Source organism: Aspergillus uvarum, assembly GCF_003184745.1.
Source record: "Aspergillus uvarum CBS 121591 unplaced genomic scaffold BO82scaffold_34, whole genome shotgun sequence".
Taxonomy (NCBI): Eukaryota; Fungi; Ascomycota; class Eurotiomycetes; order Eurotiales; family Aspergillaceae; genus Aspergillus; species Aspergillus uvarum.
Genome location: NW_020291331.1, coordinates 81,455 through 94,989, shown reverse-complemented (window position 1 = coordinate 94,989; position 13,535 = coordinate 81,455). Strand labels below are relative to the sequence as shown.

Sequence of the window (13,535 nt, the reverse complement as noted above, 5' to 3'; positions counted from 1 at the left end):
GATCATGTTCTTTTCCATTATCACCAACTGGTCAAATGAGGGTCTACCCAATCCGGAAACTCAGAGTAAGCCGACCGCTTATTTAAGCCAGATTCCGAGCACGCAATCACGCAATATGAGGTTAACCGCATTGGGCGACGAATCTATAAAATCCTCAGGGACGAATGACTGCGACGCCGCGGACTTTTTGTGTTTTTTCTGTTGTGATTCATACCGCAGATAGTCTTATCGACCAGATTTGGCTGGCAAGTGGGAGAATTCGCAGCTCTTATCTCCAGGTTATCACGGTAGTCATCCGCTGCGTCGAACATTTCCGCGGAGGTGCACTCTCTACCCTCTCGCAATCAATAAATTGAATCGACCATCCTGAGTCACAGGTTTCAAGAGTGTATCCGAAGAATTCACGTCCTTTACTCGGTGCTCAGTTTTCTCAACGACTGACCGGAGAAGAGAGAAGTTCGAAAGCAACGCCACCCACTATAGCCTGCACTTTCCGCAGTGGCGACTTATCATCATGCGGGATGCATCAAATACCAGCTCCCCCGCGCCGTTGTTGACGGCGGTCAACGTCGAGTCGCAGGTGCATCTGATCATTGGAGCAAACCCGTTGGCTGCGGCCCGATGTGCGAAGAGCGTCGAGGCCGGCGCAAAGCCCATTCTCATCACCCCGGAACCGCAGGAGGGGCTGCAATATACGCTTGTTGAGCGGATCGAGAGTAATTCCGTGCGGTGGATTCGCCGGGAATTCCAAGATGACGATCTGACCAGCTTGGGAAGGGAAGAAGTCGACCGCGTGGTTGACACGGTCTTTGTCACTCTTGGCGGAAGTGACCCGCGCAGCGCACACATCTCCAAGCTCTGTCGACGGCTTCGGATCCCGGTCAATGTGTCCGATGCCCCCGAGCTCTGCACATTTACACTCCTCTCCACATACTCTGATGGGCCCTTACACATTGGCATCACGACGTCGGGACGCGGGTGTAAACTGGCGTCTCGGCTGCGGCGAGAGATCTCGTCTTCGCTCCCCTCGAATCTCGGAAGCGCCATTGACAGATTGGGCGCCGTGAGGAAGCGGCTCTGGGCCGAAGACCACGCAGCCGGACTGTGTGACACGGCACTCGAAGGTGACGAGGACGACTCCACCGGTCAACGCCACACGTTCAACACCCTAGTGACCGAGGACGACATTTCCGCCGCCAAAACCCGACGCGTGCGCTGGCTCTCCCAGATTTGCGAGTACTGGCCCCTCCGCAAGCTCGCCGCCATCACGGATGCCGACATCGCGACCATCCTTGAAGCCTATTCAGCGGGCCAAGACCAATCCACCAACAGCAGCCAGAACGAGTCGAGCAGTCTGACCCGACGAGGAAAGATCGTCCTGGCTGGTTCCGGCCCCGGCCACCCGGACCTCCTCACCCGGGCCACTTACAACGCCATTCAAAACGCCGACCTCATCCTTGCCGACAAACTCGTCCCTGCCCCGGTCCTGGAGCTAATCCCGCGCCGGACAGAGGTGCATATCGCGCGCAAGTTCCCCGGGAATGCGGATCAAGCGCAGGAGGAGTTCCTGCAGATGGGGCTGGAGGCGCTCCGCCGGGGCCGGCACGTCCTCCGTCTCAAGCAAGGAGACCCCTATCTGTATGGGCGGGGCGGCGAGGAATTCGAGTTCTTCCGCGGCCAGGGCTACGTGCCGATTGTGCTGCCAGGCATCACCAGTGCTCTGAGCGCGCCGCTCTTCGCAGAGATCCCGGCCACCCACCGCGGGGTATCGGACCAAGTGCTGGTGTGTACGGGTACAGGTCGCAAGGGCGCCGCGCCGGCTCCGCCGACGTACGTGCCAACCCAAACGGTGGTGTTTCTAATGGCGCTGCATCGGTTGTCGGCGTTGGTGGAGTCGTTGACCACTGTGCCAGCGGCAAGTGACGAGAAAGATGAGTCGTCGCAGCCGACGCGGACGCCCTGGCCGAAGGAGACGCCCTGTGCGATCATCGAGCGGGCTTCGTGTACGGATCAGCGGGTGATCCGGTCCACATTGGAGCATGTGAGTGCTGCGTTCGAGGCGGAGGGGTCCAGGCCCCCTGGGTTGTTGGTTGTGGGAGCCAGTTGCTATGTTCTGCATCCCGCGCAGGGACAGAAGTGGGTGGTTGAGGAAGGTTTCCGGAGCTTGGATGAGTTGTGTCTGGAGACGGGTGGTGGTGCTGGCACTGATGAGAGCCAGTGATTGTGTTGTATGTTGTTATGTTTGTTGCATAGATACCCATAGATGTTGTATATGAATGAACCCCTGTCGCGGGGATGATGGTTGATGATATACCTCTACCAACTTCTTTCTTAGTCCCAGGAGCACTTAGTTTCAATACCCATGATAAAAGGTTTCCGGGGAGAACCTCCGGACCCCCCTTTCTTTCAACTTGCTAGTAGCACTCAATCCCAATGCTCATAACAGACAATTCCCGGGGGAGAACCCCCGGACCCCCCTTCCTTTCAGCTTCCCCAGCAAAGCTCATCTGTAATAAGCATTGAACAGCTCGGGAGGAGGATATAGACAGACATAACAAACACAAGATCTCCATGTATGTGTGCACAAGGCAACCAAAACCTCCCCTTATGCACAAAATCATGCAAAACAAGCCAGCCATATAGCACATCATCAATACCAATTCACTAACATAGAAACCTAGCAACCTACCCAACAACCTCGACAGCACCCCTCCTCGCCGCCAGCAGCTTCGCGATCTTCTCCCTCTGCGCATTCATCAGCCCCAACTTAGCCCGCTGAATCTTCCCCGTCGCCGTCCTGGGAATCTCGCTCACAAAAACCACACCCCCATCCAGCGCCTTATACCTGGCCAGCCGCCCCGCCACAAAGTCATAGGCATCCTCAGCGGTGACCTTAGTCGATGCTGCTGCCGTCTTCCTCACCACAAACGCCCTGGGCACTTCCGTCCCGCTGCCATCACCCGCCTGCACCCCGAGCACAGCCGCGTCTTTGATGGCTGGGTGCTGGACCAGCACAGCCTCGATCTCCGCGGGTGCAACGGAGTACCTGCACACGCACACTAGTCAGCAACGCACGCACATAACCTCCAACTGGATACCTTCTTCTGAGCAGTGAAAAGCAAGGGTAGAGAACCCACCCCCGAACCTTGATAATCTCCTTCACGCGCCCAAACAGATAATACAACCCCTGTTTACGAAACACCATATCCCCCGTTCGGAACCAGCCCCCTTCTTCCTTATCATTACCCTCAGCGTCAGAACGGTTCTTATACCCTAGAAAGATCCCCGGCCCGCGGATCCACATCTCGCCCGCCGCTTCGTCCTCCGTGATGATGATTTTGTGGTTTTTGGGTTCCACGAGCTGCACCTCGACCCCTTCCCCGCGCACGCGGCCAATGCTCGCTTTGTCGTGCACTAGGTCAGTAGCCGGGGAGAGGAAGACGAGACCTGTTTCAGTCATGCCCCAGTTCTGGGTGACGATGGCGGATGGGTGGGTGAGTAGGGATTGGAGGTGCTCGAGGGCGGGGACGTCGATGGGGGCGGCGGAGACCAGACAGTAGCGGAGGGAGGCGAGGCGAGGTTTTATGGTGAGGGAGGACTGGTTCAGGATGTGCACCATGGCGGGAACGAGGTAGGTGTTGGTGATCTGGTGCGTGTGGATGGCTTGCAGGAAGGCGTGGATCTCGAAGCGCGGGAGGACGTAGACGGGCGAGCCGTAGCGGATCGGGAAGATGTGCGTCCACACGGCGCCGTAGAGGTGGTGCATTGGGATGGTGATCAGTCGGCTTGTTGGGTGCGGGGAGGTGTAGTGGCTGCTCAGGTGGTGGGTGATCATGTTGGTGTGCGTTAGGATGGCGGCTTTGGGAAGTCCGCTTGTGCCGCTGGTGCAGAACATTGAGGCTGCCGTAGTGGGTGCTTGGGCTGCTGTGAGGGGGGTCCAGGGGCTGGTGCCGTGGGTTAGGAGGGTGGCTAGGGGGATGGGTTGGGGGGTTGTGGTGGTGATCGGTGGCTCTTGGGTCACGGTGTCGGGGCTGTGGAGGAAGGTCAGGATGGTATCCTCGGAGAAGACGCAGACTTGGTTCGCTGAGATGCCTCGCGCAGAGGTGACTTCGAGCACGGTTGTGAGGGTTGCGCTGGTGGTGATGATCAACTTGGGCTCGCCTGCTTTGAGCACGTTGTCCAGTTCAAGCGGTGGACTGTCGGGTCCGGCGCCGATGTAGACATTCCCTGCTCCGAGGATGCTGAAGAATAGGGCCGAGTGGGCGAACTGGCGGAGTGTTCTGGCTGTCAGTCATGAATCCGGGCAGTCATGAGGACAGGGGCAGGTCGGTTGGTATACTCACGCTGTTGCCGAGGTGAACCAGGACCGCATCCCCGGGCTCTACATGGCGTTTCAATCCGGCCACCAGGGTCTGCACGAGATGCTTGAGTTGATAAGCATTCAGACTGCGCGAGGGATCGCGAGCGTCGATGTATAGAGGTCGGGTCTGGTCGTACTCGACCGGACTGTTGAATGCGAATGACACTACATCCATGTTTGCCTTGGTACTGATTGAATATGCCGTGGAAGGAATGCATGTGCAATGGCTGCTTTAAAGCCCTCGATATCTATTGTCGCTTGCATTCTGAAGGCTCGGCTATTCAGCCTTGGGCTTACTCGAGACCAATTGGGGTATCCGCCCCCGAATCAAAGAATGGGCTGCAGAAGTCAGATGCATTGTCTATGAGATTGAGGAGAAAAAGCAAAATCGAAATAAAAAAAATGATATCCTCACACCAACCGTTATCTGTCACACCAATCGAGGCCGACTCGTGGTGCTTGGTGGCTGAAGTTATTTGGAAGGATGAGAATGGAAGCAAGTAATCTAGGGCTGTACGCAGCCAGCCACTGTCACTTACCCCCTCTTTCACCCACTTCTTAGTCTGGCGATTGTTTGCTACTAGGCCTAACAAGTCTACCAAGCAGGTAGGTCTTAAATTGTTAGCTGAATCATCATTAGCGAACGCCTCAGACCAAGAAGCATCTGGACAAATCCCGCCGGACAATAGGCAATGAACCATGCGACCCAGCTTATTTCGAAAAGAACTCGATCCTGAGCTGACGCTACGTCAGTCGTCAGTCACCGCAAGGATTGCGTCCCTTTTGCAAGATCTCGTATTATCCGCTTGGCTTATAGTTCTATTTTACCCCTCGTGTTGGCGTTGGTTGTGTCGGAACAATTTCCCCAATCGGCCCGGCTGATTGGAAACTGGGAAGAAATAAGACAACCACAAGCTGATGGCAGGCAGGCAGAGAGGCAGGTCTCAGGCCTTCTCAGTCCTCACGCGGAGCTGAGAGGGGTTTCTTGGGCTTTGGCGTCCGGGACTGACTCGAGGGCAACCCCGCCAATGGTGAGGGGAGCAGTCAGTACTAATCCCGTTCGTGCTAAGGCTGTCACTAATTTAGTACAGTACAGTGTACTCCGTAAGTGCAGGGACTGGACTCGACTCTTCTGCAGGCAGGATGGTCGTCACTCACTCATCCGGCACGGTCCATACTTGCAACAGATAGGCGTCCAGCTTGCATCTTTCCTTGGTTCCAGCTATGATCTCGCCCCCACTCAAACGAGGCTGTTCATTGCCCAGAGAATGATGCCTCCGTTGGTAGCCAGAATGCCTCGAGATCATGTCTAAGCGAGATGGGTATACTTCCCGCGACAGCCTGTTGCTGTGTGCGCGTTGCAGACCAAGAAGGCATCTTATATCGATTGGTTGATAGAAACAAGGACAGACAGGATGGAGGTCGAGCACATGCACTTAAATCCACGCTGAACCGACTCCTTGATCATCATAATCTGTTCGTGTCTTCTTTCTATACACTTGTTTCGAGACCAAGTGTTGTGTAGTTGTGTACCTCTCCAGGCTACGTACGGTACGAGTTATGCCTTCGGTTCCCGAACCGATTGCCATTATTGGCACGGGCTGTCGCTTCCCAGGCTCGGCTTCTTCCCCTTCCAAGCTCTGGGACCTTCTTCACTCTCCTCGCAACCTCTCCACCAAGACCCCCAGCGATCGCTTCAACCACAATGCCTTCTATCACCCAGAGATCCATCACGGTACGGGGAACGCCCCCGAATCCTACTTCCTGTCCGAGAATATCCAGCAATTCGACGCTTCCTTCTTCAATATCTCTCCCACCGAAGCCGAGGCCATGGACCCTCAGCAACGACTACTGCTGGAGGTAGTCTACGAGTCCCTGGAGCGAGCAGGATTACGCATAGAGACTCTGCAGGACTCAGACACGGGCGTCTTCTGCGGCCTGATGAACACGGATTACTGCAATATTATCACGAATGACTGGGACAATATCCCGACCTACACTTCCTCCGGAGGGGCTGCTTCTATGCTATCTAACCGCATCTCCTTCTTCTTCAACTGGCATGGCCCCTCCATCACCATTGATACCGCTTGTTCGTCGAGTCTGGTTGCCATGCATCAGGCGGTGGATGCGCTGCGAAAGGGCGATTGCCCTGTCGCCGTCGTGGCGGCGAGTAATTTGATCCTCAGTCCGCGGGAGTATATCGCTGCCTCCAAGTTGCGACTGCTGTCACCGACTGGTCGGTGTCGAATGTGGGATCGGGATGCCGATGGGTATGCCCGGGGAGAGGGAATTGCTGCGGTGGTATTGAAGCGGCTGAGTGATGCAATACGAGATGGTGATTCCGTAGAAAGCATCGTGCGCGCGACGGGGGTCAACGCAGATGGCCGCAGTATGAGTCTGACCATGCCCTCGTGGACGGCCCAGTCGAGGTTGATTCAGTCCACCTATGTCAGCGCTGGGCTGGACCCTAAGAGTCCGGAGGATCGATGTCAGTACTTCGAAGCCCATGGAACTGGGACCCAAGCTGGCGATCCTCAGGAGGCAACGGCAATATACGATGCCCTGTTCGAGGGGAGATCCCGACCTAAGAACCCTCTGTATGTGGGCTCTATTAAGACGGTCATCGGTCATACGGAGAGCGTGGCAGGTCTAGCAGGCGTTATTAAGGCATCCCTCTGCGTCCAGCATGGTGTCATTTCCCCGAACATGCACTTCAACCGCATCAACTCCAGCATCGCACCCTACACTACTCATCTGCGAGTGCCTACTGAAGCGGTACCATGGCCTACTCTCGCTCCCGGCGTTCCGCGGCGAGTCTCGGTCAACTCCTTTGGATTCGGCGGCACAAATGCACATGTTATTCTCGAGAGCTATGCCGCTCCGATGCCATGTTTGCCAAAGACACTCTTACCCCCGTTGTTGCCACTCGTCTTCTCCGCAGCCACAGAGAAGTCTTTGACACACCTACTTCACCGACACATTGAATACATACGAGAACACCCTGAGATCGACCTCATTACCTTAGCAGAGTCTCTAATGCATCACCGATCTCTTATGAGCCATCGTCTCATCCTGACAGCATCCTCACTCCGCGATCTCGAGACCAAGCTCCAGGCAGAGCTCCAAAGTCGTAGCTCACTTGAGACCACCGCCAAGCACCGAGCGATTTCCCAGGGAGTTTTTGGAATATTCACTGGCCAGGGTGCCCAGTACCCGCAGATGTTCTGGGATCTCATATCTCGAAGCCACCAAGCCCTAAAATGGTTAGAAGAGCTGCAAGAATCATTGGCCTCCCTTCCGCCGCAATATCGCCCTGACTTCTTGCTGGCACAAGAAATTTCGGCCCCTATAGATACCTCTCGTATCGATGAGGCACTAGTATCACAAACCCTGCGAGCTGCCGTTCAGATCATTCAGGTCAAGCTGCTCCGCATGTTGGGGGTAGTCTTTTCTGCTGTTGTTGGGCATTCCTCCGGAGAAATCGCCGCCGCCTACGCAGCTGGCGTAGTCTCAGCATCGGATGCAATTAGGTTAGCATATTTGCGAGGATGGGCGACCCATCAAAGCATGGGTCGGGGTGGACAGCCGGGGGCAATGCTAGCGGGAGCGATGTCCTGGAAGGATGCAGTTTCCCTCTGTGAAGATGGTGGATTCAGCGGTCGAATTGTGGTGGCGGCCAGCAACTCTCCAACGAGTGTGACTTTTTCAGGTGATGCGGATGCAGTGCAAGACCTGGAATGGATCTTGCAGAGCTTGAGCATTAAAGCACGTCCTTTGAAAGTCGATGCGGCTTACCATTCCCCCCACATGGTGCCTTGTGCTGAGTCTTATCTCTGTGCTGTCAGAGCCTGCGATATCAGGTATCGACCGCCCAATGTGCCATGGTACTCCAGTGTATACAGTGCAAGGCGCCTCGAGGGGCATGATGTGTGCCATGAATACTGGGCAGAAAATATGCTTCGTCCCGTTCTGTTTTGTGAGGCTGTTCAAACTGTGTTTTCTAGCCTTGTGAGTTCGAATATGATGGTGGAGGTCGGCCCGCATCCAACGCTTCAAGGTCCGGTCTTGCAGACCCTGTCTGACCTTCAGCAAACGGACACCAAGCTGCCGTCTTATGTCGGGCTTGCTCATCGGGACAGCGGTAGTTTTGGCTCTATTGCCAACGCCATCGCGCTCTTCTGGGATCACCAGCTACCAGGCCTCGACACTCGAAAACTTGTCAAACTGTTCGACCTCAATTATGACTGCCAATTCTTCAAAGATTTACCAACCTACCCTTTCGATCATACACGTTCTTACTGGGCTATGTCACGCTTGATCAACGCTCGTTTGCACCGTGCTGACCCGCCCCATTATCTGCTTGGGGCACTTAGTCCCGAGACCGCGGAGGATGAATGGCGATGGAGGAACTTCCTCAGTCGGACCGAGCTGGTATGGTTGAACGATCATAAAGTACAATCTCAGACTATCTTTCCTGCCACAGGCTATATTGTCATGATGCTCGAGGCGGCTCTAATAATGACTCGGGGACAGTGTTTGCGCTTGTTCGAGATCAAAGAAATGCACATCAAGCGCGCCATTAACATTCCAGATAGCCCCCAAGGTGTTGAAGTCATCTTCAAGGTCGAGCAGGAGTCTATAAAGGATCATAAAATTCTGGGCACCTTTACCTGTTATGCTAGTATCGGAGGAAGTTTGAAGGTCTGCTCTTCGGGGAGATTCACGCTCTCGCTGGGCGAAACAGACGCAATGGCGCTGCCTCCACAACGGATGCCAACGCCATTCACAAGACCGTTGGACATCGACAATTTCTATGCCGGCTTGGAGAATTTTGGTTTGGACTACCGTGGTGCGTTCCGAGGCCTCAAAGCTGTTGCCCGCCAGTCGTCTGGGTCGACAGGCGTCGTCTCCTGCAATGATACATCATCATCAACTCTGCATCCAGCAGTCATGGACTCTAGTCTTCATGGTATGCTGGCTGCTGTAAAGCTACAGACACCAAGTGTGCCTGTACATATAGAGCGCATTATCATGAACCCATCACTCTGCCGAACAGAATCGTTGAACGAAAGCAGAGATTTAATTGTTGATACTGTTCTTCTTGAGGATACAGTCGACGGAGCGAAGGCGGATATTCAAGCCTACAATTGCGAGGGTCAAGGTGTCTTTCTCATCGAAGGCTTTCAGGTCGCTCCGCTCGCCGTCCCTGCTGATCGCAACATCTTTTCTGAGATCGTCTGGGGACCGCTTGGGCCTTATGATGTGCCAAGAAAGTCTGGTGCAGACCCAGAGACCGAATCAAACTTGAATTGCGCGGAGCAGTGTGCTCTACTCTACATAAAGAACGCCTGGGAGACGCTGACAGCCCGGGGCTATGCGTGTATGGATTCTTATCATGAAAGTGTGATTAAATGGATGGAAAGGGTCTTACATATGACTCGTGATGGCACTCATCCTATCTATCAGCCTGAGTGGTTGGATGCCACCACCGACGAAGTGCTAGAGATTGCGGATGTCACAAGCCCAGGTTGGCACAATTTACGGATAGCTGGAGAGAACTTATCCAGCATGCTGCAGGAAGCCTTTACCCCTCAATCACTCCGTCACGGCAATGATGACTTCGAATCTAGAAGTTTGTATCTAGATCCTTTTGAGAGCAACTCCGGCAGCTCGGAGCTTGCAACCTTTGTTGAGCAGCTGATCTTTCGCTTTCCTCAAGCGAAAATCCTAGAGCTCAATGCAGGAAGTGGATCAACAGCAAGATCCGTGCTCAATAAAATTGGCAGCTCTTACCAATCATACACCATTACAGACACATCAGCAGCCCGGCTCTCGGAGACATATGAGATGTTCGCTGGCGATGATAACACCAAACTGGTCTTGCAACAACTCGATGTTGAAGAGAACTTGATTGAACAAGGCTATGAGAATGAAAGCTATGATATAATCGTCGCTGTTAATGCTCTGTCCCAAACCCAGAGGCTTCGTGAGGCTATGGTGAATGTCCGGCGCTTGCTCAAACCTGGTGGTTATCTAGTTGTGCGGGAAGGAACTAACCTCGATATCAGTCGTGTTATGCTGGCACATTGTGGCACTGAAAAGTGGTGGCATGATGACGGCGCCATTCGCCAGTGGTGTCCAATTTTGAGTATCCAGGATTGGGAGAAGCTGCTTCAGCAGACTGGTTTTGGTGGTTTCGAGGCAATCTCACCTGCCAATGAACTTGAGTTTTATTCGACATTTGTCTCGCAAGCTACCGATGAGGCAACCATGCTTCAGCGTAACCCATGGACGTTCTCAGGCCGCCTTAACAACGATGTTTGGATTGTTGGTGGTGCAACAAACGCAACTGCGAGTCTTGTATATGGGCTCGAGACGCTTTTGGCTCGCTTTTTCTCTCGTGTGGTCGTTGCATCGACACTGGAGGTGCTGGATCAGCAAGACCTATCCAGATCACATGTCCTAGTCTTGACGGATCTCGATTTTTCTTGTTGCAAAGACTTTACAGAGGAGCGTCTGGGTGGACTTAAGGCGCTAATGAATCATGCCAGCAGGCTCCTCTGGGTGACTGCCGGACACGAGAGCCAGGATCCATACTGGGCGATGGCCAAAGGCATCATAAACTGCGTTGCATACGAGAACCCGCAGCTCTTCTGCCAATACCTGAATGTTCCTGATCGAACTGAGATTACTGCACCGGGATTAGCTACGATCTTCTTGCGACTGTCTCATACCACTAAAGACAATGACTTCGCGCTGTCAGATCGCGTACATAGCATTGAGCCGGAGCTAAGGCTCGTCAATGGCAGACTGCAAATTCCGCGATTTCACCTTAGCGACGCAATGAATAGTCGGTACATAGCTGGTCAGCGCAGAGTGAATGGGTATGCCGATTTGCGTCAATCAGTGGTCCAGATCATTGCGCCTTCAAATCGGCGTCGAGAATTCGTTTTGTCGGAGAGAGTAGGCAGCAAGGGTGACGAGTGTCGAGATACCTCTCATCGGCGCTGTCTTGATGTGAGCTATTCCACATTGAACGCTTATCATTTGGAAGGTGCTGGATACCTCTATTTGATGATAGGCCGCGATACGAGTGACCAGACACGTTGGTTTGCCTTATCATCGCAGCAAGCTTCGTTGATATCCGTGCCTCTGAGTTGTTGTTTCCAGATGCCGGAGCATCTCCCAGAAGCTGCGGAGCCCACATTTCTGGATAGGATGGCTGCAGCAATCATGGCCATTGGTGTGCTGAGCTCCGGAATACCTAATACGTCGGTACTGATTCATGGGCTTGAGTCGATGAGCAGATTGAAACAAGAAGCGTTCACGGCTCTGGGTGTTGCGCAACAGATGCAAGTCTATCTCAGTACTAGCGATTTTGCGGTCTTATCGAAAAAGCACTCGTTGTTCATTCACAGCAATGAATCGACACGCTCTCTTTTGCGCATTCTGCCTTCTGACCTGTCTGTCATTGCTCAACTTGAAGAAAGCAAGTCTGACTTGTTCTCTCGAATCGCAGCCGTTGTCTCAGATGATGTTGCTGAAGTTAAGCTGACAAACGTATGTCGGAGATCTTCGAGCATCACGAGGCACAGCAATCCAGTTGCTGCGAGTCAAACATTCCTGAGCGGATATGGGTTTGCTTTGCAGGCAACGGAGGCCAACGAAGCGATTGATTTGGTTTCTCTTCGTGACATACACGGCATGCGTACAGATCTTTCTCGTCAAGCAATTGTGGATTGGACTACGCATGATCAAATCCCAGTAGAAGTTCAGACAGCAAGTTCGGCGGTAAGACTATCACCAGATAGAACGTTCCTTCTTGTTGGAATGACTGGAAGTCTGGGCCAATCGGTCTGTCGATGGATGATTCATCGAGGTGCGCGGTGTGTGGTCATGAGCAGCAGATTCCCCAAGGTTGATCCTCTTTGGATTGGGGAAATGGCGAGTTTGGGGGCTCGCGTAATTCCACTCACAATGTCAGTTGTCATAACCATTCTCGCAAACAGCGACTGACCAGTTATTCTAGGGACGTCACAAGTCGCGTATCAGTGACTTCTGCATACGACACTCTTTCTGCCCAGCTACCACCGGTAGGGGGGGTCATCAATGGCGCGATGATACTCAAGGACCGGATATTCGCCAATACCAACTTTTCAGATTTTCAATCAGTACTTAGCCCCAAGGTGCAAGGAAGTCTTCTTCTTGATGAGGTATTTGGCCACCTCGACCTGGACTTTTTCATCCTTTTTGGGTCAGCCGCCGGACCGATGGGCAACATCGGCCAGGCGGCCTACTCAGCAGCCACCCACTTCATGTCTGCGCTTATCCAGCGGCGACGCAAGCAGAATCGAGTGGGAAGCATCATCCACCCGGCATCCATCGAGGGAGTGGGCTATCTTGCCCAAGCGGATCTTGCTCTGCATGACATCCTTGAGAAAACAATGGGAAGTAGCAGCTCACAACTGTCTGAAAATGATCTGCATGAACTCCTGGCGGAGGCAATACTTGCTGGACGGGTTGAAGCGGACAGAAATGCAGATATTATCGCCGGATTCGAGTTCGTGAATGTCGTCAAAAGTCCTGACACCGTATGGTTCCGGAACCCAAGGGCATGGGGCTTCATTGATCAGAGTGGACGCCCCTCTGGAACATGTGTCCGTAACGACAACGTGGAGATGAAAGTACAGTTGAAGGTAGCCAATGGCATCGAAGACGCAATAGATATTATTACTGCGGGCTTCATCGAAGAGATTCGTATGAGGCTGCGTCTTCCCGATGAGGAGTGCGTGACTCCTGGCAGTGTGCTGAGCGAGATGGGGGTGGACTCGTTGATGGCCATTGGGTTGCGGCAGTGGTTTGTGAAGGAGGTCGGGGTTGAACTTCCAATGCTCCGATTTCTGGGCGGGTCGTCTATCGGGGAACTGGCTGGTGTTGCTGCGGTACGACTTGCTGAAGATAGGGTTGTCAAGGGCGAGGAAGTTGACTTGAATAAGGGCGATGAGGCTGTTTTGGAGTCGCAGACGGAGGAAGAGACGAGTCTGGTTGATTGGGGGTCCGGTGAGTCCGGACTCAGCATGTCCTTGTGAGGATGTATGTAGTTCTGTTGTCAGCCCTTGATGCATGATATAGGGTACATAGTAGGACTCAGAGCTGGGAGCTGAGGATGATACCA

At 53.7% G+C, this 13,535-nt stretch overlaps 3 protein-coding genes across 3 annotated transcripts; 2 read left to right on the top strand and 1 right to left on the bottom strand.

The window, feature by feature from the left end:
* Positions 1-166: 166 nt before the first annotated feature.
* BO82DRAFT_355188 (putative siroheme synthase) lies at positions 167-2,308 on the top strand. The gene has a single exon (XM_025635379.1). The coding sequence runs from the start codon at positions 515-517 to the stop codon at positions 2,219-2,221; it is 1,707 nt and encodes a 568-aa protein (XP_025490918.1). The 5' UTR covers positions 167-514; the 3' UTR covers positions 2,222-2,308.
* A 214-nt stretch (positions 2,309-2,522) lies between these two features.
* BO82DRAFT_433088 (adenylate-forming enzyme AfeA) lies at positions 2,523-4,788 on the bottom strand. Its single transcript, XM_025640842.1, has 4 exons — positions 4,776-4,788; positions 4,344-4,699; positions 3,138-4,267; positions 2,523-3,046 (listed from the first exon to the last, which is right to left on the bottom strand). The coding sequence occupies exons 2-4, from the start codon at positions 4,533-4,535 to the stop codon at positions 2,686-2,688; spliced, it is 1,683 nt and encodes a 560-aa protein (XP_025490917.1). The 5' UTR covers positions 4,536-4,699; positions 4,776-4,788; the 3' UTR covers positions 2,523-2,685.
* Positions 4,789-5,920: 1,132 nt separating this feature from the next.
* On the top strand, positions 5,921-13,449 carry pyr2 (non-reducing polyketide synthase pyr2; the record flags this gene model as incomplete). Its single annotated transcript, XM_025633395.1, has 2 exons — positions 5,921-12,339; positions 12,390-13,449. The coding sequence occupies 2 exons, from the start codon at positions 5,921-5,923 to the stop codon at positions 13,447-13,449; spliced, it is 7,479 nt and encodes a 2,492-aa protein (XP_025490916.1).
* Positions 13,450-13,535: the final 86 nt, after the last annotated feature.